Below are 26,981 nucleotides of genomic sequence, written 5' to 3' on the forward strand. Positions count from 1 at the left end.
GGAATAGAACGGAGAGCCGTCGGTTTGAATTAGTGTAAAACCATGAAAAACGCCAGTACACGTCTGCCAGACACGCCACTGCTACATTAAATTTAACTTTGGGCTATTTTAATAAATTAACCAATAATTGCTCAACGTAAATAAAGAAATGTGATTGAATTGTGCTCTTGTTTTAAAAAACAAAATAACAATGTATTTATAAATTTATTAAGATTGTGTTACACTTTTCACCACACCTACATAAAAAGGTATCACAATTGGCGTTATAAAACTGGCTTGCCTTACACCTTACTTTTACCTTACTGTTACTTACAGGTTACAGATTAAATGTAATTTTATACTCTCTTTAAATTATGTATTTCTTAAAAATTATATATAGCGTATCATAGGGAGTCTAAGATAGCGATCTAGACTGTGACCGTAGAGAAACACTCTGCAAGAAGTATTTTATCTGTACTGAAAAATAAAAGCTTAAAATTAGAATGTGCATTGCATTCCAAATTCAAAAGCAACCGCGCTATACTGTCATGGCGGCCATAATTGAAGTTGACAGTTGATGTCCGGACGCGCTTGCTGCTGAGCATAACGACTAACGAGAACATAGGATTAGCTCTTTTATGTCTGGAAGTCAACAATTCAAAATAATTGTATTATACGATTTATTAAAAAGAATTTTAGTAAATCGAAGAGAAGATTTAGTATAAATCATAAAGGGCACGCTACTCTCCCAAATGGAGCATGGGACATTTGCAACAGTGTGGTCTATATTAGCATAGGAGGTACATTTTTAGGATGTAGCGGCGATTATGCGTGAACATGATCGTTTGTCAAAATATCGTCCGGTATTGTGACCATGTTTTCATAATCACATTTTGACAATCACCAGAAAGAAAGGTGTAGATAACACTGGTCCATTGCTAAGTAAATATAATTCTGAAATATGTCTGTACCGAACGTAGTGGAGTTGATATTTTTATTTTTGATTTTAGCCGCAGAAAGTTGTAAAATATATCATATCGTAAATTTTATTGAAACTTCATGGATCTTAGATAGATAATATGCATATTAATATTACAAATTTAAATCTTTTTTATATTTTTATTTGGACCACACAACTAGGTCAATCTTGTGTTGGTCCTAACACAAACTCAAACTCAAACTATTTTTAATAATATAGGTAAACAAGTACAGTTATGATTATGAGCGTCGAAGAAGAAGACAAATAAATTGTTAATTTACATTTACTACCAGTTCGCAAGTCAAGGGCGATAGAGCGGGCAAGAAGAACTGGTAAGACACTTTCGGCCACTCATTTTAATCGCTAGAAACAAATTACATACGAAAAACAAAAGCGGTTCCGTCCCTACGCAATGCGGCCTCGATCGCCGAAAAGAGTTGTTACGAAAAAGAGACTTAAAATTTATTAAGTACGTTAAATAAATAAATTAATTAATTTGTCTCTAAAACACTTAAATCATATTGTTCTAATGCGCCCGCGCAACACAATTACCACCACTCAATACAGCCATTTTTCATGTCGGGTTCGCTACGCTTCCTACCAACAATTAATAATTGACTTCTACTTTTGGTTTTAAACGATTCCATTTTAATTGTTTCAGCCTTTTTCTGAAAATAAATATTTATTTTACAAAATTAACAGTGGGGGATGTTAATAAAAATAATTCACCGTCAGATAGACAGAGAAAACTGTTAGTTAGTCAGTTTATGTATTTGTATTACATGTTTCAATAATCAATAATAACATTGAATTATTTTCTCTTTACGAAAAATTAACCTTTTTAGGTCTAGGTCCCAGATTTCTATATCTGGCAAGTATGTGATCAGTCCTGGCTGGACACACGCTGTCGAGTTTTCGGGCCGAAGCCGGTTTCCTTTATCGTTCGACCGAGTGCACACATAGAAAGGAAGTTCATCAATGATCAAGGCCAGAGATCGAGCCTACGACCTAAGGGATGAGAGTCTCACACTGAAGCCACTAGGCCAACACGGCACTGATATTCTCTTTAATATATTTTTTAAACCCCAAACATAATAAAGACCTCCCTGTTAGCCTCATAATTATGTGAAATATTTATAATATTGTTCCGTCTCATCGCCAAACACTCGGTGTTGACGTTTGGCTAATTAATGACTTTTGTTCGCAGCGGGTCGTGCGAACGACGTGTGCGCATCCGGAAACAGGCGCCACTGGATTTTAAGTTACCTTTTTTCTTGACTATATGATATGTACATATATATATGTACTTTTCATTATAAGTATACATCTCTTCTTTTCATAAACTTTTACAAAGTGTTTCTTTCTATAGTTGAACGCGCTTATCTCTGCTTAAAATATTCAAATATGTATAGGTAATATACAGTACGAAATTTACAATAGGTAACATACAATACGAAAAGACTAATATGAGTGAGCAACAGTCAAAATGCAACAAGAATCGGATAATATTTTTTTTATAGTTTTCGTTGTGTGCACAGAGAAAACTGTTAATGTTACGTAGAAAATTTCAAACTTCTAAAAATGTGTCCTCATGATGTCTCATTTTTTTAATGGAAATTACTAACAATTCATTATTGTCTTAGTAGTTTTCATAATTTATATTATAAAATTTTACCAAAATAAATACAGGATCTTAAACATGTGTGGACCGGTTTGAACGATGTTTTACTCAACATTACAGTTAAAAATTAAAATGGCGCTTATCAGATTTAATTGTAATCAATTTACAACTTTTCCATTTGGAAGCGTTTACATTGTAAAATGTAAATGCTTATCTAAATTATCAAGCTATTTGTCAAACAAATAACTCAGGCCTAATCAGATATATCCTGCGGATATCTTTAATTTGTGTACACAATCATTATAATTAAAAACACACCACTTGAAAGGCGGCAGCACAAATAGATACAGTTTTTTATAATCTGTGCCGTTTACGATTATCTGTGAGCGATTTTTAGTTAAGTGCGTGTCAATGTTGTCTACTATTTTAGGGATTGGGGTACCGCAAGTGAATTATCGAAGAAGTTCCAAAGTATATTATTATAATACGAAAATATTTAAAGTCAAGGTTTTTAACGTTATGTGTATTTGAAGCGTTTGCGTATCTATGGTATTTTAGTGTAGTCAATGGAGCGACACTATTCTTTTATTATAATGGCAAGTTTCCGATTCAGTTTCTTCCCGGTGAAGCTTGGTTTTCTTTGTAGATCTAGATTAATTTTATAGTTATTTTATTGTCTAACTAATTATCAAGTACGAAAACTTAGATAAAGTACATATATTAAAAAACGTCAGTAACAAAAGTTTCGTTCCTATTAAAATATAAAGAGTACCGTTATTGCTGACAACATAATTCTTCAATTTAATATATGTATTAAATTGAAGAGTTATGTATGATAAATAACGATTAGTAGGCTACGAAACGCATGTTATTTAAATTTTAGATAACTTTTTTAAACACTTTTCTGTACAAAACCCTATTTGTATGTTCTTTCTCAAAATGCAATTGTCCCTTGAGAATATGAAGGTGAGAAGTTGACAATTTGACACCCCAAAAAAGCTTTTGAAAATCAAGTAGCGTTATGAACTTTAGGAACTGTAAAAACTTTATGCGCATTTTGTATTAACGCTGGGGAATTCGTCATTTCTTTTTCATTTCCAACTGATAAGAAGTATATTATTTTTAATATTATTATGTGATAAAAACATTAATGTGATGATGATGATGATGAAGCTTTGGCTCGTATATTTCGTATTTTAAAGTTTCGCGGTTTTATAATAGAATATTAGATAGCAATTCTTTAAAATCCGCCAAAGTCCTCGCGAGCCCACTGTAAGTTTTTCTTTATTAGATATAAACGTTTAAAAACTTTATTAAAAACAGATTTACAGAATTTTACACTTTTTCTTGATCCCAAGCACCAGGGCAGTCATAATGTCTGTTGATGCGAAGCCAGTCCTTGTCTGTGATGTATTCACGTTGGCCCATTGTACCCTCGTGCTCCTGAAAGGACTCATTTGTATTAATTATTCATGTTCACTTAATGTGATAAATGGGTGATGAAAAAAATTGTGCCGACTACTGTTTCTATAAAAGACAATGTCTTTTGCAATATTTTGGCTGTTTTTATTATTAATATTCATTACATGGGATAAAAAGTGCACTTTTAAAATAAATAGTTAAAACTTACTGACTTACTAACTAACTTAATACAACTTCTGTAGTATTCTTACTTTCTGCTAGAACGATGCATGTATGTTTATGTAGGCATGTAGATTTCCATACCAATTACCAATGAATCGTTGCGTTTCTTTTCCGATGAATTTCAAAGACAATCGGCTTACCTTTAAAGCGACAATAGTTGCTTCTCCGTTCGCACTGAAAGCATATGGTCCGTAGTGAAGACAACTGACATAGTCGTATTCAATACCCAAGTTGCTTATTAAATCCGATTCATAGATGTCAAAGTTGTGTTCTGTGCCTGTAATTTGAGAGAAATTAATCAACTTAGTAAATACTTTAAAAGCAAGAGGCTTAGACTTAAAAGCCAACAACAAAGGATGCATTTAAAAGTAACGCATTTTCATATTACGCGCTTTCAGTTTATTTCAGGCATTCTCATATACCTATATTCACCTTTTTTGGGGATTTCACGAGTTATTTTTATTATTGTTATTTTTACGCACTTATTTCATAATTTTTGTCTTAATATTCGATTGAACTCTTTAACGAGATAAGTTAAACGTGTACATAACGCGTACGCCACAATACAAGCGCGTTATGCGGCAAAAAGCCCACAATACGAAACCTATCTCATCTCAAACGTATCTGTATCTAAATAATATTCATGAGTAATTCTTTCTGGTCGCTAATATTGTTTTAAGGTTCAAATCATTAATGGTGATTAGGTGATTAGTACACAATTTACTATTACGACATTTACACAAACCTGACATAAGATTCTCTGTTACTATGTTCACATAATTGTCTCTATTATACGTGGACTGCATGTGTAGGAAGCCCAGTATGTGCATCCATTCGTGGACTATGGTGGCATGACGGAAGCAGCCGGCTCCAGGGATGTTCCTAGCCAGGTTCATGGTGTGTTCACCCCTGGGTTTCCAGTAGCCAACGTGGGCGTAGCATCCGCCTGAACCACCCTAAAACGTACAATACTGTATATTATTTACCTTTCAATTTTAGCTGACTTCTTCGTCTTTTTATAGACTCACGAAGCGATATTAACATATGAATAACTGAGAATAACTTTTAGTGTTTATCATAAAGAGGACAGACCCATGTACCATACTTTACCCAACTATGACTTAAACAATTGTAACAAATTTTTGTTGACAAGAAAAATAAGTTGAGCATGTCGTACAGACCCAAGCTATAACGCAAGTTCGGTTCTGTACGTGCTCGGTATTTGCTAACGATAGCCTAATATGTATACATATTATATCCAATATAAAAGTAGTTATTTGAGAAATATGCAATTTCAATTTTTACATTACAAACCACAACGGTTTTCTAATGCAACATATCATTATATTATTAGATAAATTATTCTGCAAATCTAAAAAAATTACACGTCGTTTGAGCCGCAGACTGACCGTAAGTTTAACATAAACCGAGTCTTCTGGTTCACGGCGGCGGAATTTCACGCACGTGTGGTTCTGAATGTCTTCAATTGCGTCTTCAATCGCAGCCTGCTGTATGGAACCTATGCAAATTACCTTTTTTAATATTGACTTCGGCTTATGCAAAGAATTAAATTTATAAAAATAAAACTTGTTAATAAACAGTGCTGTGAAGTCAGAGCAATGTAATATCAATATATTATAATCTTTATTGGTTTTGAGTTTATTAATTAAATTACTTCACTAAGCATATAATCAAAAGATACGTTAAAGCCACATTTAATACACATACACACAATACACTGCAATGCTATTTTGTGCGGCAAGACGTTGACACATTCTGGTGACCATATCTTCGGCTTTTGCCAACTGTACTAGAAGTGTTTTTTACGGACCTCATGAAGAGTTTTGCAGTGTAAAATTAACGAATATTATTATGGTACTTTCTATGATGGTGTACAAACACGTTCCGGCTCTATCGCATTGGTTGTACTGATAATTGTGTGTCAAATATATAATTTAATTACCAGCAATTTTATATCAATCTGAACAAAAAGATTAAACTATTTGTAATGATTAAATTTCTAGAATTTTATAAACATAATAACAATTATTCATTATGGTAACCTCGATATAATATCGAGTTTTACCTTTATTAATTGAGATCTTATCAACGATTACTTTGGGACTCGTGTAATTAAATATAATGTGGTGATTTGTAATTAGTAATATTTTCTTTGCTTTGTATAATTAAGATAAGATAATCAAATATATCAAGCGCTTATTTTACAAAATAACTTTTTTTATCAACCTCAGACTTCACTCTGATGTGAGAAACAAACCTTTTTAAATACATATTATTAATTAGACCTTGAGTGAAGAAGGAAATTAATGCTACTTAATAAATATAAAATGATATCTAAAATTAATACCGAATTCGCCTTCACCAAACTCCCAAACAACGGTGTTGTCAGGCCATTTTGTGTCGGGCCAGGTGTAGGCATTACGCCCTGTGGCGTAGCTTTCCAGCATGGCTTCTATCATGTAGTCATCCAGAATTATGTCTCCCTGGTATTTGCCACTGTTCTCCTCTGGATTCGCAAGGGGGGAGATTTTGTTGAGTACCAGGAGGCCATCGCCATCACCTATAAAAATATTACATGAATTATTCATACATTAAAATAAAATAAAATACGTTTATTTTGGAACATAAGATCTTCTAGGTATCACTTATTCCACGTCAATCAATTCGAACTTGAATTACATTTTATTACTTATTGGCCCTTACAGTTGCTTTCTACAACTGCTAAATTAGCCAAGGTGAAGGAGACCAGAAAAAGGAGGTCCTACTTAAGTGAAATAATTTTAATTAAACATTTCAATTTAGCGATTTTGACTTTACAGGATTCTTGGATACACGATAGATGATAGAAGACAAATTTGTTTTTAATTAATTTTATTATTACATATTAATTGCTTAAGATGTCATGTACATGTTGTAATGCATTAACAAATACTGTAAAACAAAAAAACTCGTCGGCTAAAAAGAGTGGCGGAGAGTTTATTGCCAGCTCTTCTCTTCAGTTAAATTAAAAGCAGTTAATATACATATATATCTTTTTTGACGTTCATAAGTGTACACTGTGTTACCTATATAAATAAACGATTTTGAATTTGATACAATCCTGCGCATACGGGCAGCTTTACCCTTTCATAAAATATAAATAGGCACCACTTACTAGTTTTTGACGCTTCGAGAAAACGCCTATATTCTTGAATTTCCTCCCTAGTTCTCACGACAGGAGGAGAAGCTGTAGCCGCTGCTAGAACGAACAATATCACACCAGCCCACCGCATTGTTATAATATAATGTAATCTAATTACACTCACTTTTATATCAATCATGTATTATCAATGATTAACAATACTCAAGATAAAGAATAGGCGATCTTGGGAAAGATTTGATCTACTTAATCATTGCTAACTTCTTGATATGAATTTGCTAACTAGGGTTAGGAAGCCTTGGCCTGCTCAACGAACACTTGAAATGTTTGAATAGAGCTTTCGGCGTCAGTATTTCAATATCACTTTGAAAACTTCCAATAAATCAAAAGGTAGGTAATCGATAATTTTCATATATGTTAGTAATTAGGTAATGAATTTATTAATTAAAGATTCAAAACTGGTAACACCACCAGTTTTGAGTCTTTAATTATCAGGCTGTAACTTCTTGTATTATATAAATGTTGGAAACATAAACTACTCATCTCCACCATATTTTTTTTTCCATTCTCCAAGACTTCAATAAATTATGACTTTTTGGAGTTTTTTTACTAGATCGGTCCTTAATTAGCGCTTTGCTTCGCTTGGGTGAAGTTTTCGGGTGAAGAAGCCAATTGCGTGGCTTTTAATAGCGATGTCAAATCAAATTGACACGCAAATCATTTCAATTTCCATCGCACCAAGCGAATTTTCAAAAATAAATATATTGACTTGGCAATCGAACTTAATTAATAAACATGTATTACTTGTGAGACACATTGTGTTTTCATGCGATGGAAATGGAAAACCATAAAAGATTTTTAATACGAGTATTGATATGGTCACTATTAAATGTTGCTTGGTTTATTTCAACGTAATAATTCAACACATATGGTGTTCAAGAGGTACAAAGTTTTAAGAAAAAAAAACAAAAATTCTAAATTATCTGAAAATATTTATTTTATGTAGTGTAATATCATATGGAAGTGGATGGTTCTCATGCCAATTCTTCTTGGGCTACCTCTTCTTGGACCTTATCGTCCAGTTGTGGTGGAGCCATTAGATGTTTTGTCCTCTCGACTTCCTCTTTCATATGATCTACGTACTCCGCGCTCCAGGCTCCAGGACAGTTGTAGTGTCTGGACAGCCTCACCCAGTCATAATGAGTCACGAATTCCATCTGGCCCATGACGCCGTTGTGTTGCTAAAATGTCAGGTCATTGAGATACATTTATGTGTCATGATATATTTAAACCTTTTTGTTAATAGGTCATGCAGTATTTTTTTTTATTTAATTTTATCAATGTTTTATTTCAGACACAACAAGAAGATAATCATTATTGATTCAATTAACAATAACTAAATCAATACAATAATTGAAGGCGGATGTCACAATAAAGTAAACATTAAAGAATTATTAAAATTATTAATAGTTAGTGCATTAGGGTTTTAAGAACGCTATCTTTTATTTAAACAATTATTAATTATTTTGTAAATGGCGCCATCTGTGTTTAGCATTAGCTGACTTAGCACCTGTCATGTTTGTTAATACATACTAAATTCATTATTGGAATCGCTATAGCGAGTTACAAAGGGCATAGAACATAATAAGACAATGATTAAACTTACTAGAAACAAGTTGAAGAATGTATAAAGATTATTCATTAAATGTTACGTCTAATGGCTGTAATATAATTTGCGATTATTTGCAAGTTTTTATTATATAGTTAGATTAACATCAGTTAAATTCAACTTACCCTTGTAGCAGTTATAGTTGGCTGACGGTTGATGCTGAATGCATGGGAACTGTAATGCATGCTGCTCATGTGTTCGTATGGGAGACCAAGGTTGGACACCAGGTTCTGGTCGTACCTCTCAAAATTGTGTTCCATACCTAATCAAATTTAAACCTGTTTAATTGCTACCCTTCAATTTTTTTATAAAACAATATTTATAAAGATTCTGGCCTCGAGTAAATAAAAATATATTGCTTGTTCTCTTCTGCATTCGGTCACCGGCAATTTGTTTACGGGTAACAAGTCCCGTTAGTCGCGCATGGCACAAAATATCGCCTATTGTTTCTAAAGAGGCCTAGTACTAGGAGCTTTTTGTATTCACGGGGCCCTGGGCTGCAGCCCAAAAAGCTCTTAAGTACATCCACCTCCTGCGTTTACCTGCTTGCCAACCAGTAAAAAACTGGTATCCTCAATCTCCTTCATTCTCTTTTTTTAAACGGAATTCAATCCTTATACCCTGAGTTCGTGCAGCTATGAATTAGGATCTTCGAATCGATTTATTCCGGGAATGTTCTGCCACATCATATTTCTTTTAAATAAAATAAATAAGTACGTATTTTTGACCGAATCCGACTTTCAATTAGTGTAAGTTGCAAAACTATGCAAAAACCACTTACCGCGCTGCACATTCTGCCAATGAATTGCTACGTAATTGTATCTGTTGTATGTGGATTGCATGTGGAAGAAGCCTAAGGTGTGAAGGAATTCGTGGATAATGACGACTATATGAAGACAGCCGGTTCCAGGATTAGAACGCGCCAGGTTCAAAGTATGGACGCCTCTGTCATGCCACCAACCAACACTGGCATAGCACCCGTTATTGTTGCCCTGTGAGATTAAAGTGTACTTGTAGGTGTGATAACAAATAAATCAGCTCCGCTACAACCTTTTGAGGTCTGAGCCTCAAATTTCTGTATTTGTTACATAATCATTTGTCAATCTAACGGGCAAGTAGGTGATCAACCTCTTGTGACACAAGTATTAAATGAGCCTATAAAAAGAAAGCGCATTGGTGCACAGATGGGGATTGAACTTACACTCTCTGGGATGAGAGTCTCTCGTTGAAGCCACTCCGCTAACACTGTTCTATGTGTGTATGAAGAAGTGGTAACAAAGTATTATAAACAATTTGTTTTTTATAAAGCAATCTTATAAAAGCTGTTTGGATAATTTTTATCGCCCAATTTTTCCTCTCCTTACCGTAATAAGAACGTAGTTCCTGTCATTTGAATTCCTTCTGCGGAATCTTACGCAACCAGAATAGTGCTCGATATGACCGATAGCCCAGACGATGTAGTCCCTCTGTTGTTGGTCTGAATAGAAAATATTGATATACTTACTTATTATATTGTTTTGATAAGAGTTTTACATCATTATGTTTACTAAATATGTTTAGATGTTCAATGTCATCTTTTTATCTTACGATTGGCAATGTAATATTTTTAGCCACAAAGCTGATACAACGGTTACTTACTAAAGTGTCCCGGAGCAAAGTCATATACCAAAGTGTTTTGGGGCCACTTGGTATTAGGGTGGATGTAGGCAGCTTTTCCCTGTGCGAAAGAGTCGACCAGCTCATCAATCTGCCGGTCATCTAGCAAGATGTCTCCCTCAAATTTTCCACTCTTCTCCCAGATGTTACCAAATGGGTTAAGCTCGCTCGATGATGCTCGGTAGGCATTTCCTGTAATTTGTCATGGTAATATTTTCATGGTTGTCTGTCCAATTTCAATAACAAAATATGTCACCTGTAGACGAATGCCTTTTAAAATTATATTTGTGAAACTTTGATCGCTTTCATTCTGCAAAATTGTTAACTACCATGTTTGGTCTTCTGAAGAAACTCTCTATATTCTTCCACTTCCGCCTTGGTCCTCCTAGGAGAGGGCCCGCTAACGACCGCCCCCACTAGCAAAAACAGAACAGCAAACCGAAGCATCATCGCTCAAACTAAAGTTATGATTTTTCTGGCACATATTTATAGTTTGCTGATTGCAATCACAGATAATGTCCCTCATATAATCACCTAATCATGATATATATATATATATGTATAATAAATAGGTATTTTAAAGGGGTCATCAATATTAGTATCACGAAAAATGTAATCGTGTAAAACTCCTGACTCTTTCTGCGATAAAAGAGCTTTTGTGTTCATGGTCTGCAGTGCTGGTGTACAGTGATAGATTTTTCCTTCATCTCGGAAAACAAGACAGGTATTGGTGGTGTTAGAAAAATATGATGCTATAATCAATTAAACACGTCTACGTGCACGTTTATATTACTATTTATTGTACATAATTATGTAAATTGTTAACATTGTTTTTTTATCAGATGATTTTACAAATTGCACTACAATGGAGAGGTAAAACTGAGTTTACGCCGAAAATTATTTGTCTTAACACAAATGTAATGTGAAAGAAATGGTTATAAACTACACTACCCAGATATTTTTTTTTTACTTTCTCGAAAGACCCTTTCAGACACGCGAGCCTATTCGCGGTGGGCGTGGTGGTGGTGGATGGTGGGTGGGTAATTGTTAGGTGGGTAAATAACACCAAGGTCTAAAAAACGTTTTCTCATAGAAATAATACGATAATTGAATTAGTTATTTTTATTACAACTGTGGATAATATCTACGATTTTGTATTATAATAATTCTACGAACACCATACATACATACATATAAGTTTAATTTATTCTCGATAGAAATATGTAATTAATTAATTGGTTCTTTAAATAGTTCAGCCGGTGTCTGGAGCCGAAATCTAAATAAGTTATAATTTACAAAACAGCCGAGTTTTTTATGTCATCCCCAAGGAGCAATGCGACCTTTATGTTGGGATTTGCTACACACGTGATGACTTATACGATGAACATGGCTTTAATATTAGTGGGATATTTTTTTTTTATTAACGAACGAAAATTATAATTAAATTATTTTAAAATACCTTTGAATCTGAAAGTTAAAAATGTTCAATATTATTATATAAATAAGATTTAACTATTTAATTTGAACTATTTAAACAGTTAAACGAATAACCCATCTTGGTAAGTATACCTATGTCAAATCGTTTCATGAAGTCGTAAAATAGTAATGTTGTCCATAGTCAAAGGTGCTATTGGTAAAGTACTATAAACATCAGTCATAAAGGCAGACCCGATCTAATGATATAGTATACCTGTCTGTCTGTCTGTATTTTCCTTTTTTCAAGGGGGTGTCAACTGTCAACTCACGACACAGCTACCGTGGTTCTTAATATTTCTTTTCTTATAATAATCGCTATTTAAAAAGTCTGCCACATAAGCAAATGAAATATGTATATATTCTGCTCTCTAGCTACTATGGCAGTACACCTGCATACTAGGCCTAGACACAGAACAACATTTATTTAATGTACGAACGACGGTTTCTATTTATTGATTACCTATATAAAAGTTAATGAGTTTAATTTAATAATATAATATGTATCTAATCTTATCAGTCTATCAGTGAAGGTAATTAATAAAAAATACCGATAAAATAAATATAAACGACGTAAGTTCATTCGGCGAGTGAAGCTTTACCAAAATATCAAAAAAGTAATTCTCGTCCAATAAGTTTTATGGAACAAGACTTCAAAATCGCAATCCATTAAGAGCTTCAATATGGAATCGAAATATCTATGTAGTGTTTCACTTATGTTATTCTTGGTAGTCCAGATATCTTAAATATCTTAAAATTATTGATTGATGTGGGACATTCTTTCACAAATTGGCCATGTAAGAGCCGTTCTAAAACAATTCGGTTTGAGGTTGGCTCGGATACTTTAACCTTTTTTATCGTGATAACGTTTTATAAATCCATGAACGTTGGCTGAACGTTCTGCAGGAGCCGAGCTTGCAATCGAGAGCGCAGAACAAATGATAGTGAGGCACGATGGTCTTAAGCGTTTGGCTTGTGACGCATTTATCTCTCTTTCACTACAACGGCCGATGCGTCCGAGTAAAAAAAACAGCGCGACGCAACTATATACTCGTATAACAAAAAGCAGCAAAAAAGGTAAATAACTCTAAAACATATTTTAACAATTTCATTAGCGAAAAAATGTCGTATATTTATTCGAGTATATGTTAATTTATCAAATGAAATGGTAATTTTTCAATTAAAACTTATATAGATAATTAAGTGATAATAATTTAATTCAATTCATGAAAGTATGCAATTTTTCATTAATGTCTTATGGCGTGCGTTCACTGTGATGATTCACGTCATCCAGGTTGTGCACCAATGGAGTTTACTTTTCATTCATGAGGTGAAATTATAAAACATCGTGAGATCATGTAAAATAACGTACAGGCGTTTCAGGCGTCTTTAAATAAGTCCTGGTTATTGTTAGGAATAAAATCTAATGACTATAGATAACCTCACTTTCTTCACGTTCTTAAATGTTTTTGTCTCATTCTCACCCAAGGAACGTCTGAGTCTTACTTCAGTGCCTTTTTTAATTTCGAGGGCGGTTAGCGGGATGTGATTGATGTTTTCGTAAAGAGACTCTAAAATCAAGTAAAGGAAAAAATTCCAGGGTCTGAATAATCGAAATAAATTTCAACGACTTATGGCTAAAATTCAGTTAGGCTTCTTACTTGGTTATTCGTTTCGCGAATGGCGAAAACCTTTTGAAAGTGTTCGAAAGCTTTTCAATAAGTAATAGGTTGCTTTATTCTATCCTTAATATTCCTTAACAAATATGTAACCTTTTCTTCGCATTAGTTTTAAGAAAAATGATAATATTTACAGACTCTGTCAAAAAAGAATACTAATCGTATACAAATACAAACATATGGGTATAATTTTAGACTGTTAGAGGAACCCCTTTGACGTGAATTCTGCAACCACTCTTTTGTACTTCACCGGTATCGCAAGAAGCGAAAATCTAAATGAGATATTATTTACATAAGACACAAGAGCAGTTTTTATATTATCCCCACGGAGCAATGCTCTTTTATCTTCAGACACACCGAACTACTACTACGACGAGTATGGCTTTGACAATAGTGGGACAAGGGTTAATTGATTATTGGCAGCCAGCCAGCGCTGTGGAAGACTCTGCTCTAGCATAATGCTGAGCCAGCATTATGCTCATGCACAAAACACGCATTAAACATAGCTCTAAACATAGCTGTCAATATAATATGCAGGCATCCTATGCTAATAAATTTGTATCAAGCAACATAATAAAAAACAAAGTCCTGAAATGTCCCTCGGGATGTTCACCTCGGCTTTGATCTCTACATATAGTGGCCGCCATAAATAAAGTGAGGACAAATTTCATCTCTGAAATTACTGAACGAAATACGATGAATGCCATCAGATTTATTAGTTTACAAGTACGAAGAATTGGTCAGAAATTGTGCTATTCTCGACTGAAGGGTTACCAAAAAAGTAATATTAATTAACAGTCTCAATATAATTTGATTTACTCGATAATTATATTTTCTATTAAAACCTTAATTCTTAAAAGGCCGGCAACGCACTCGCTAGCTTTCTGGCATTGAGAGTGTCCATGGGCGGCGGTATCACTTAACATCAGATGAGCCTCCTGCCCGTTTGCCCCTGTTCTATAAAAAAAGGAATTATTGAAGTTGGCTTATACGAAAAATTCTAATATTTTGATTAGAAACATCAGAGAAAAATCGCCGCCGCATGCACAGAAGTTCTCACAAAGCAATGATCAATGAATAGGGTAAAGAAGACAGTTAATGCCTTAAAAAGCCACAAATTTGAAGCAATTATTTTTAATAATCACCATACAATAAGCATCTTTATTTCTAATAGCAAAAACCCTTTATATAAATTTATAGTCGTAATTCTAAATGCATAAATTTCATGTATGAAGACGCGATGACATGTGAGTGGCAGGTCACGGTCCACTGACATACGAGCGGTCCGCGCATGCGCCCGTGAAACTGATACTAGGCGAGCGTGGGGTGGTCGAACACTTCGTGGAACTATTGGGCGTATTGTATTTCTCGCAAGTTTCATTTGAAATATTTCACATAATTTAAATTTTTTATTTGGACATACTTAATTATAAACTAACTAAAGACAAAAATATATACATAAAATTTGCATCAAAGAAAAGCTGCATAAATTTAAGCTTCTTAGAGACAAGAGCGAGAAAGAACAAGAATATCTTTATACATCAACGTCTTTTCACCCACGGTTTTAGCTACGGAACCCTGAAATCAAAATAGTTGACAACATTGACACCCACTTAACCAAAAGTCTGCCCCAGATAAGCACATCGTAAAGAGAACATCACAGATAATAAAAAATCGAATCTATTTCAGCTACCGCCCTTCAACGGTGTGTTTTTAATTATAATTATTATCTCCACAAATCAGAGATATCCTGAGGAAATATCGAAACAGAGTTTTGGCTTTTTTATTTAACAAGAAACCTGATAGCATTGACAGTTGATAATAACTTCTTCTCTGTACCATAGAAGAGATAATATTCTTAATTATTTCAGAAATAAAGAGAGAAAGAAAAAACTTTTATTAAACACAATATACAGGAATATTTAGAAATAGTAAAGTTCACGTGATCCACACTAGGATTCCCTGTGTTGTGGGCAGCCAGTCCTTTTCACACTTAAACACTATTTTTATTTCTACATAATATATATTTTTGTACCATAAGAATATTTTCTGTATCAGCATAGGAAAGGTTAAAAAGATATTGTGCGAGATTTTTAGTAAATTAATGTAATGTGATTTTTGAAATTGAATTGAAAGAATTTTGAAAGGGCCTCGGAAATAGCATTGGTCGAAGAAAGTGCGATTTTTGGGTTGCTCATATATAGATTTGCGTTTCATTTCATTTGGTGTGGCGGGTGTTTGTTTCCAAAAAAAGTCTGCATATTGCTATATAATATTACTTATCTCACAGTTAAAAGTTTTGTTTCATTGTAAAAAATTCTCGATAAACGTTTTTTAAGTGATTTTATTAAGTACAAGTTTTTTACAATGGCATAGTGGCTTAAGCGTGCCACTGTCATCCCTGAGGTCGTTGGTTCGATTCCCCGCGAACTTTCGTGCGAACTGTGAAAGAAAGCATCGTGAGGAAACCATACCTTAGAGTCACGAACTCGACGCGATGTCAGGCACCTACTACATCGCATAAAATCATCTGCAGCACTGTTATATTTGAAAAACGATTAAATCGTAAAGAACCATACCAAGTAGAGATTAATACGATAGTATTAAAAGAAGATCATTAGCCACTTTCTTTTATTGAAGAGGATTTAAATATAAGTGCTACTGCTACACAAACTACTGCATCACTTCAAGAGGAATTATAAGAAACTCTCCGAGCGACTAAAAGTCCTTTTACACGTCTATCCACAAGCTTAGATAAATTAGAGTCAGTAATAAAACTGAACTGAAGTAAACTATACAAGATTCCGAAAATCGTGAGTCGCTGTATTTTAATAAATAAACTATTATTTTAAAAATTATTTAACAAAAAACGGACACGTAATGAAATTTACTCAAAGGGCGATTTTAAGTTAATTAAATGATATTTAATTGTCTGACGTAGTCTGTTTATATCGCATAGACTGATTAATGATGAACGGTACGCAATTTAAGAAAAGTCCATACATTATTTAAAAAATGTCTTTATTATTTTTTTGATATATAAAAATATTTCCATAGCTCTAGAAAATAAAGAATATCAATTTAATACTTCTAGAATATAACAAATGTAATTACAATTATTGGACGCTATACCAGACTCACATTCCTTCTAATTTTTAATATAAAAATTATACGGATTCTGTCACACAACGCCATCTCTTTCACACTTTAAAAAATACGGCTACTTAGAATATCAGTTCAATATTACAATGAAAATTACAAATGAGACGGACAATACCACTCTGCAATTCTTGTACACTAGAAATACTAGAAAGTTATACAATTCCAACTTTAGAGACATATGTATATTTTTAGCTGAGGTCGCGTGATGAATTGCAGAAAGTGTCGCCCCAAGTCTCCACTTTACATTAGCGACATCTGTTGGCTTCAATGCGAAAACAATCTCAAAGTAAATAACTTCGTCGTGGCACATTTAAACTTAACCTAAATGAGCTCATTTACATAAATAAAAAGTACTTGTGCCTTTAACTTATACTAAATCATTCCAACTCGTATTTTAAGATGTGGTTTATTTAAAAAAATATTAAATTTCGATTCACCGTTTGGAATACGGTTCCTAGCTTTCACTATGCGAGAGACAATCGTTTCGTATGAAGGACAACATTGCTCGAACTACTTTCTTACATATAATTCAGAAGTAACAATATAAAAATAAATATTAAAAACACTGTATTGCTGGATAAAAATCTGATATAATCTAAGGGGGTCATGCTACAAAAATAATCTACATTATTACTACTTCTACTTTAGGCTTAGTATATGCAAAAAATATACAAGAAATTACCATCAAGACGTACGCTCTGCTCAAAGCAAGCTTCGCTTATTTAAATTGGCAGTGTGCACTGGTTGATTATTTTCATTTAACTAAACAACTTTATATCTGTCAATAGCTTTGCAGCCGCAGCTGCGTCATAATTCTGATTATCAATAGCGATATGATAAAACTAATCGACCACTGTTAAATATTATTTGTATTGTTATTACAAAAATAAATCCAAAGTAATTTAACAATACGTCAAATATATTATTATATCAACCGCTTGCTAAATGTTGCCGGATCTATAGTCCCGTTCCAGAGATAAATATCTATTGCACAGAAAAATAATAATAATCTAAAATAATTTACTATAATCTGTCGTGGAATATTTATGGAATTATCGTTGCAGAACAATGTAAATATAACTATAATATTACAAATAATACAACAAAGATTGAAGGTTAAACCTTCGAAACTTACCACTAATTTATTAACAATAACTTTTAAGTAATTAACAATGGCAATACAGAGTGGTTTTGGCGCCATTTTTAATCAAACACTATAGACTATAACTAATAGCTGTCACTCACTTGTTGCCAAATTTGATATTAACTATTCAGTGTCATTGTGTCTTTATATGATCAATAATTATTATAATTCAATACACAAAACGCACCAGAGAGCAATGGCAAGATCGTAAATTTAGTTAGTGAGAAGCGAAGTATACATCAATACATTATTCATAAAAGGCCATAACAAGGCTAGTAATGATCTAAATACAGACACGCTATAGAGTATATTTATAGCATACATTTATTTTGCGCCATACGCCTACTATATAAAATATTTAATTACAAAATATATTACACATACATATATTGCAAGCCGTCTTTTACAGGATAAGTCGTGATACAAACTGTACGGCGATAGTAAATCAGTAGAAGCTTACAAAATATTTGATCCCGTCGCCTTAATACTATTCATTTCGTATAAAAGCGTTTGGCAGTGTACTTTACAGTAATACAGATACAAAATAGTTACTATAGATAATAGAGTATTATGTGAAGAGCGCAGATAAAAAATAAATGCATCTTTTTTCGATATGGTGAGCAAATATAACCTTAAACGTCCATTTTTTAATTACACATTACATTCCAGAATTTAAAAGGTGTTAAAAGCGAGGGATATTTTTTGTAAACAATTGAAATTGTCAGGCCTGCAACGGTTAAGGTATATTGAACTCTTTATTAGTTTAATTCAAAATGGGTTTCGATGTTTATTATATGATTTAAATAATACTTCGTTGAAAAAAATTACTATCAGCGCTCTGACAGTTTTAATTTAAAGAAGCGTATTCCATTAACACAGACACTACGACATGAAGAATCGTAAATCGAAGGTGAAAAACTTAAAAAGAGGCTTTTATCACGATAAACATAAATTGGCACCGAAGTAAGGTTGCAGTCTCATGTTTAAGGCTAGAATAACGATACGGTCTTCTCGCTCTGTGCGTTTAAGCATTCATTACGATACTTATTCTTACTTGAGCAAAATTCCTAGGAATAAGTCTTCTCGAAGCTCCCATAGAATGTTCTGGAGTGGTCCCGGTCAATGATCACCTCTGAGAAGCTCCATTAAGAGATTGAAGCTCGGGGGTTCGCCGTCCTTTCTATTTGTCGGATTCAGCATTTCCTTGCCGACTTGCATGAAAAACTAAAAAGGAAAACGAAATAATCAGTAGACATATTTATCAATTTACATTCCATTGACAGTTTACAATTGTTTTTCAGTGTTTAAGTTTTTGTTACAGTGTTTAAGATTCAGAAGATGCTTTTTTCAGACATAATTTTCCCAATTCCATCTGTAAAAACAAACCTAGGCACTTTTCCTAGATTTTTTTTAAATATTTCATAATTTCTTTATAATAACGAATAGTCATGAGGTATTGTAACATAGATTAAAACATAGGTAGATAAAATTGCATGCATTTTATCAAATAAGATAACCTGAAATCACGCTAATGCGAGCGACATGTCAACATAATAATTAATTGCCGTGTGATTTGTCTCGAGATACGGGGAGGGTAATGCATAAAATGTTTTGTAAACCATTTTAAAGATTAGAAATAATGATTGTGAGTGACGTTTTTCCCGTTTCAACAACGTAGTCCTATGTCCTTGGGGATACATTTTTTGTATTATTTGGGTCTGAGAGGACACAATGAACTTGTACACGAGACTTCAAGAATATCTTCTCAATAGGTATTTTAATAGAAAAGTACAGCGAATGCTTGCCCCAAATTACGAAGGCGGAAACTGAAATATTACATATTATTCATATATTAAAAGGAAACTATAAAATATTTATATAGTATACCTGACACGTCCTCTGCAGCTCGGGTATACGCAGAAGGAGCTCCCCGAACTTGGCGGGAGTGTCGGGCGAGTGCGTGGCCGTGTACGCTTGGAGGGCGGCCAGCGCCTTCTCCTGCGATGCGCGTACGCACTCCGCTTCACGCAACTCGGGCGCATCTGGAACGTTTTCAATTGTCAATCTGCCATTTATCTCTTCCAAAAGAGTTCAGAAGAGTTATGGTGTAAAATTAATTAATAAAAAAAAAACATAATTGAAAATATTTATTTCAGTCACATGACACAAAACGGTCACAGATGAGACGAATGGACGATGACGTAGCATGCTTGTAAATAATGCTTGAATGACATTTGTCGCTGAAGCGATAAGAATCAAGGATAACAGCTAATGGTCTCACCTGAAGTGAGCAGGACGATGACCTTGAGGGCGACATATTCGTATCTGTCCACCCGGAGCCGTCGCAGGTGGTCCGTGAAGCTCAGCATTCGCTCTATGCATGGAGTCAGACCGAACCTGCAACAATTATTATTATTAAATTTGCACCTCGCACTGCAAAAAAAACTGAACGCCGCTAAAGATTTTTAACTTCAAAAATTCAAAATTTAAATTTGTAAATTTCTAACCAAAACATCTGCTGTAACAATTCGATTTAAAACGAGTGTACGGTTCCTGGGTCATCAGGTGGTAGAAATAATAGAAGATTTGTAGATTACCTTATATTCACCACTTCCGTATAACAATAGAATATGAGCGATATAATAGAATTATAATAAAATTATAATTAAACAATTGAAGAGAGTGCCGACGTCTGGCTATGCTCTCGGGGTGTAACTCCGACGATATAGAAAATCGTCATGCTTATAAAGTGATCCAAGTATACAACCAGGGCACGTACATACGTTAGAAATATTCACGTTTGTAGTTGAACATGATGTATGAACCTTGGCACGTACACAGGGAAACATCACGCTTACAAGACTAAGAAACCTAAATAAACAACATACAAAATGTACAGCCTGGGCTCGTACATACTCCCACACGCAAAAAGTACAAGATGAATATGTAGTGCTTTACAATAATAATTCAATGTATGCTTAACAGTCTCTAGGAAATACTTAAAGTTTCTAAACTTATTCTAACACTTCTGACACAATTACACGGCACTATCACTAGCACTAAAATATACTGGAGTCCGGTCCTGGATGGGATTTTTGTAGTCTACTGCAAGACTGGCTGCCACCGCTGCTGCTAATGCCGCTACCGATGTTTCCTGCTGCACGTCAGTGGGTTGCTGCATTGGCATCATTGTTATGCCTGATGATGTCTGCTGGGCAGGTACTACCGTACTGGTTCGACGAAACCTCCGCAGCAGTAGAATCGCTCCTACCACGACAAAAATGCCCAAAATTGAGTATAAGGCAATATACTGATGTACGTCGTGGTATGTCACCCCACTAATCACCGGAGCCTCCTTCCGCATATGTTCCAGATCCACTCCTATTTTATCAAGACTACTAATAGTGTAGTTATTTCTTGAATTTTCAATAACATCCGAGGATAAAGACACATTTATCAGATTATTAATTGAATCCATATAAGGCGAATACACCATTGTTTCAGTCTTGAGCATATTCTGATAATCATTATGAGCATAAATGACGCCTTTCTTGTTTCGTAACATGCAACCATGACCTATGCTTATTAATCCAGTCGTATTTAATTGTTCTGCAGAAATTTGATCTCCACATATGACATGTAATGGACACCGGTCACAACAAAAGTATAAATATGTATTCTTTTTATTCAGGTCAATCCACTCATTGTCACATGGAACCTTTTCGAATTGACATTGCCCTTTTATGCCTGTCTTACATAAGCTGTCTTCTGCTTTCATGTGATGAAATAGTTTAGGTAGGTTACAATAATAAATATCGGAATAATAATCACAATTCGATAACAATTGATTTTCTGACATTTTTATATATGAATTCTTTTCCTTGTTTATTGCGACGAGATCTGAAATAGGAACAACTTTGACCATCGTCAGTGCGTCACTCTTGTAAGGAACAGAAATCACGTTATATATTTCAAAGTTATCTCGGCTGACCAGCGGAACTGAGATTTCCAATATTAACTGTTCATAAAGCATCCTTGCCCTAACTCTTAGAAATTTATATATATTACCAAACTGTGCTTGACTGTTAGTAATAGGCAAGGAAAGATCTGTTGAAATATGATTAGATATTATGTTTAGTTCCTTGCGCAATTGCTCCGATGAAATAAGATGAAAATTAAATCGACCATGATAAATATCGGTAATGGTGTCGATCAGATACTCCTGCATATTCTTTAGATTAGCAAGTACGTTTGTTGCTGCGATGCTGTCAAGAGTAAACTGAGTAATACGCTCTAAATTATTGATTTCAGTAACTTGAGTATCAATTGCCTTCTTCACTTCGTTTGCGTGACGATTTATTAATTTTCGTAGATTATAATTTTCTTCCTCTGACCGCTTCATGAGGTTGTATTCCGCTTCCAGAACAGACGTCTGATTTTTCCATAGATTCGCCAAATGCTGCTCATTCTCTTTAACTAAAGATATATCCTTTTGATATTGTTCAGCGAATGATTCATCCAATACTCCGAATAAGGAATGCGCTGCGTAACCTATACCGTTGATAAGGCCGCGCCGACGCCGCTTCGAGCGCGTGCCCGGGTGCTGTGTAAGCAACACCTGATCGTAGTATTTGAGTTCTGCGAAGCCGTGACGTAATTGGTTCATAGTAATTTCGCAATGTGTTTTTTCATTGAAGCCAGCACACATGCCATTTAACGTTTTATAGTATTGTTCGAATGCCTTTTCTCCTTCCCAATAGGGGTTCATGTCATAGTAAACAATGATTTTCCATTTCTCTTGAACTAATTGCATATTGCTTATCTTGTCTAAGTATACCCCCTTGTTATTATTAAATGTACTTATATTATAGTTTGCCGGATGCGTGGCCGATACGTATGTTAAAAAATATATGAATGCAAGCATTATTGTTAAAACGTTTCCGAGAACCTTTCGTCCGACGGGCCGTGGTTTTACGGATCTGTGTGGCTCCTTATTTTCGACTGCTGCCTTATTACTGTCCTGCACTGGCAAGGGACTTAATTTCACAATAGGACGTTTTATTATTCCGTTCTTTGTCTTCAGCGAAACTACTCTGACGATATTGTCAGTGCCTGGATGTAATTCTACAACTCTGCCCATAGCCCACTTTCCAGGAGGTAAATTTGGGTCGTGAATTGCAACTAAATCTTGTACCTTTAAGTTTTCTCGTGGCCTTTGCCATTTACTGCGGGATGTCAAAGTGGGTAAATATTCCGCTTGCCATCTCTTCCATATGTCTTGGAATGTTTTCTCCACCAAATACCATCTCGTTCGTAAATCACTCTCGGTGGGCAATAATGAAAGTGTGGGTCCTCCAGTTAAAAAATGAGCGGGTGTCAGAAAATTAATATCCTCAGGATCTTCTGAAATAGGACATAAAGGCCTAGTATTCAGGCAGGTTTCTAGCTGTGCTAAAAGTGTTGAGAGCTCTTCATATGTGAATCTTTGATCCCCGATTACTTTCCTTGTATGAGCCTTTAAGCTTTTAACCGCTGCCTCCCATAATCCGCCAGCGGAGGGCCATGCAGGCGCATTAAAATGCCAGTTTATCTCCATGTCCGTAATTGTGGTGGCGAATTGTTCGCTCGCGAATGCTCGTTTTAATTCGTCATACTCGGCGTCAAGTACACGATTTGCCCCAATAAAGTTCGTGCCATTATCACTGTAAATATGTTCTGGAGTCCCTCTTCGAGCCGCCATTCTCTTTAACGCTGCTAGAAACGCCGAAGTAGTTAAATCCGATACTACTTCTAAATGCACTGCCTTTGTAGCCATGCATATAAATACGGCAATGTAACCCTTTGTGCACTTCATCCCTCGTCCTTTGCTACTCTTAATCATAATAAATCCCGTAAAGTCAACTCCCGTATTTTTAAACGGCCGTACGGGGTTACACCGTGCTTCAGGCAAGTCACCCATTAATTGGTATTGCAGCCGAGGGTTATTCTTAACACAGGTCACACATAACCTTAACTGCCTCTTTACTGCTCTATTATTACCCACAATCCAGTACTTCTGCCTGATAAATGATAATGTTAGGCGAGGGCCGCCGTGAAACGTGAGCTTATGCGCTTGGTCTATTATTAAATTAGTTAGCCGGCCGGTATGTGAAATTAAAATGGGATGCTGCATGTCTTCACTAATGAAAGCGTTCCGCAACCTTCCCCCCACACGAAGAAGACCATCTTTTCCAAGAAATGGATTCAGCGCAATTAATTTACTCTTGTGAATGCTTTCCTTCCTTTTCAATTTTTCTATCTCATAGGAAAATTCTTCTTCTTGTACGTGACTAATTATCTTCAATTTTGCTTCCTTAACTTCAGCTAATGTGAGGTGCCGTTCCCTTTTATCCTTATTTTTTGGTAAAAGCCGTAATATCCAGGCAACTATTCTGATTGCCCGTGAGAAACTGCTGCAATTTTCTATGATTTCTTTCACTATGCTATCCTTACTTTGTATTATATTAACTAAATATTGTTTTTTCTCTTCTTCCTTCGTAAAATATAACTGAGTTTCTTCGCTATGTTTATATGAAGGTAGCCATGATGGACCATTCCACCATAGAGAGTGTCCTTCAAGCCTTTTAATGGAAATACCACGACTGGCGCAGTCTGCCGGGTTTTCCTCTGATTTAACGTAGCGCCATATATTTGGCGGCATATCTTGAACAATCTGTTTAACTCTGTTGCTTACAAATGGCTTCCACTTCTCTGGCTGTCCCTGTATCCACCCCAACGTTACCATGGAGTCCGTCCAACCATAACACTTAATATTATTATTCCCTAAGCATGTTTTTACTTTACTAAATAATTTTGTTAATAAAACAGCTCCACATAATTCACCCCTCGGAATCGAGATTTTCCCTTTAACGGGTACCAATTTTGTTTTTGCTGCCACCAATGAAACCTTGCCGTTTATTCGACTGTAAATAACTGCGGCATATGCTTTATTTGATGCATCGCAAAATCCATGCAGCTCTATTGTGCTGTCCGGACTAATTTGTAACCACCTAGGGATCCTTATTTTTGAGATACTTAGCTCTAATTCTTCTTTAAATTGCTCCCATTTTCTTATAATAGAAGTAGGTATTTGATCGTCCCACTTAATGTTTTGCTTCCATACTTCTTGAAAAATTATTTTCATCGCCGTAATTGCAGGAGCTAACCAACCCAGTGGGTCAAATAACTTGGATATATCTGACAAAAACGCCCTTTTAGTCGTTTTGTTTGAGAAATCGAATGATGATTGAAACATAAAACAATCTTCTTTCGGGTTCCAATAAACCCCCAATGTTTTTGAAATAGGATCCCCTTTAAACGTAAATATTTGCTGATTTTGCTCTCGGTTCATCTTTTCCGAAAGCCTTTTCAATATGCTTGGTTCGTTGGAGGCCCATTTTCTTAATGTAAAGCCCCCTGCATGCAACAAATCCTGTAACTCCGTTACCATGCTGCATCCTTCTTCTATAGAATGAGCCCCATATATTAGGTCATCTGTATAAAATGCTTGCTCTGTGATTTCCGCTGCCCGTGGAAACCGAGACCTCTCATCCATAGCTAGCTGTTTTAACGTCATCATGGCTAAAAAGGGTGCCGCCTTTGTGCCATACGTTACCGTTGTCAGTTCGTATTCCTGTAACGGTTGAAGATGTGTGTCGCGCCAAATAATTTTTTGCATTTTTCGATCACACTCAAAAATGTCAATATTTCTAAACATTTTCTCCACATCTGCGGTGTATACATATCGAAATCTTCTCCACTTTAATATAAGGGATTGTAAGTCTTGCTGTAGGTTGGGACCCGTATACATTACATCGTTTAAACTAAGTCCCGTTGATGTCTTCGCTGACCCATTGAATACAACACGTAGTTTTGTAGTTTCCGAATGTTCCCGGGTTACGCAATGATGAGGTAAGTAGTACCCATGCTCCGAGCCCTTGTTTTCAACAAGAGACATGTGCCCTAAGTCCTTGTATTCATTTATAAAGTCCTTATATTGCCCTGCGGTTTTGGGTTGCTGCGCTAATTTTCGTTCCAGGCTGTGAAATTGTGCTACAGCCGTTGGTTTGGACAGCCCTAAACTTTGTTTAAAATTTTCTTTTAGTGGAAGTCGTACTTTATATCTTCCATTTGCTTGGCGCAGTGTGGTTTGCTTATACAACTCGAGACAGTATTGGTCTTCAGTGGACACGACGGATGGTGACTCTTCTATGTCTTCTATTTCCCAAAATTTCTGTAAATCTACAGTGCTATTTAGTATGACGTTGCATTGATATGACTTTAGGTTTCCACATAAAATCCATCCAAGTCTTGTCTGTTGCGCTATAGGTTGCGAAGCATTTTTTCCTCTTAATATTCCACCCATCATAATTTGAGAGTATACATCGGCCCCAAGTAATATATCTATTTGTCTGCTTCTGTTGAACTCCGGATCTGCCAATTCGATATTTTTAATATATGGCCATGACGGCATATTAAAGGAGTTATTCGGTAGTTTGTGCACTAAAGTATTCATAATAAAACCTTTTGTTTTTAATGTATAGTTAGTGTGAATAGAAGCACAGGTCAATGTAACCTGACCCTTGATCCGTTGTGTGTTTTCTCCCACTCCCGAGATAACACCATGACAGCCTTCCCTCTTTAGTTTTAACAATTGTGCTGCCTTTTCGCTTATTATTGATATTTGAGATCCTTGGTCAATAAGTGCGCGCATGAGGTAATTCTTTCCATTAGCCCCTAATACTCTAATTTTTGCGGTAGCTAGGAGGACTTCTGA

The 26,981-nt window shown here is 35.0% G+C and overlaps 3 protein-coding genes across 4 annotated transcripts in view; all 3 read right to left on the reverse strand.

The window, feature by feature from the left end:
• Positions 1-3,875: 3,875 nt before the first annotated feature.
• On the reverse strand, positions 3,876-7,546 carry LOC110999154 (zinc metalloproteinase nas-4). The gene is made up of 6 exons (XM_022268079.2): positions 7,399-7,546; positions 6,592-6,804; positions 5,633-5,742; positions 4,969-5,179; positions 4,364-4,500; positions 3,876-4,022 (listed from the first exon to the last, which is right to left on the reverse strand). The coding sequence occupies exons 1-6, from the start codon at positions 7,514-7,516 to the stop codon at positions 3,915-3,917; spliced, it is 897 nt and encodes a 298-aa protein (XP_022123771.1). The 5' UTR covers positions 7,517-7,546; the 3' UTR covers positions 3,876-3,914.
• Positions 7,547-8,362: 816 nt separating this feature from the next.
• Positions 8,363-11,184, reverse strand: LOC110999153 (zinc metalloproteinase nas-4-like). Its single transcript, XM_022268078.2, has 6 exons — positions 11,038-11,184; positions 10,691-10,900; positions 10,417-10,529; positions 9,834-10,044; positions 9,178-9,314; positions 8,363-8,624 (listed from the first exon to the last, which is right to left on the reverse strand). The coding sequence occupies exons 1-6, from the start codon at positions 11,156-11,158 to the stop codon at positions 8,418-8,420; spliced, it is 999 nt and encodes a 332-aa protein (XP_022123770.2). The 5' UTR covers positions 11,159-11,184; the 3' UTR covers positions 8,363-8,417.
• Positions 11,185-16,882: 5,698 nt separating this feature from the next.
• LOC110999148 (nuclear hormone receptor FTZ-F1 beta) overlaps positions 16,883-26,981 on the reverse strand; it is a 29,268-nt gene continuing 19,169 nt past the window's right edge. For both annotated transcript variants that reach the window (XM_022268073.2, XM_045632119.1), the window contains exons 15-17: positions 20,448-20,563; positions 20,054-20,208; positions 16,883-19,390 (exon numbers count right to left, since the gene is read on the reverse strand). In XM_022268073.2, the coding sequence (XP_022123765.2) occupies positions 19,286-19,390; positions 20,054-20,208; positions 20,448-20,563 (376 nt within the window). In that variant the 3' untranslated portion in view covers positions 16,883-19,285. The remainder of the gene's footprint in view (positions 19,391-20,053; positions 20,209-20,447; positions 20,564-26,981) is intronic.

Source organism: Pieris rapae, chromosome 2, assembly GCF_905147795.1.
Source record: "Pieris rapae chromosome 2, ilPieRapa1.1, whole genome shotgun sequence".
Taxonomy (NCBI): domain Eukaryota; kingdom Metazoa; phylum Arthropoda; class Insecta; order Lepidoptera; family Pieridae; genus Pieris; species Pieris rapae.

Coding starts and splice junctions, on each gene's coding strand:
- LOC110999153 (XM_022268078.2), bottom strand. CDS start 11,158: ATGATGCTTCGGTTTGCTGTTCTGTTTTTGCTAGTGGGGGCGGTCGTT. Junction 10,901..11,037: donor TCTTCAGAAGACCAAACATG/GTAGTTAACAAT, acceptor GACAAATTACAG/GAAATGCCTACCGAGCATCA. Junction 9,315..9,833: donor TTGGCAGAATGTGCAGCGCG/GTAAGTGGTTTT, acceptor AAATTTGATTAG/GTATGGAACACAATTTTGAG.
- LOC110999154 (XM_022268079.2), bottom strand. CDS start 7,516: ATGCGGTGGGCTGGTGTGATATTGTTCGTTCTAGCAGCGGCTACAGCT. Junction 5,180..5,632: donor CGGTTTATGTTAAACTTACG/GTCAGTCTGCGG, acceptor TGTACGTTTTAG/GGTGGTTCAGGCGGATGCTA. Junction 4,023..4,363: donor CAACTATTGTCGCTTTAAAG/GTAAGCCGATTG, acceptor GAGTCCTTTCAG/GAGCACGAGGGTACAATGGG.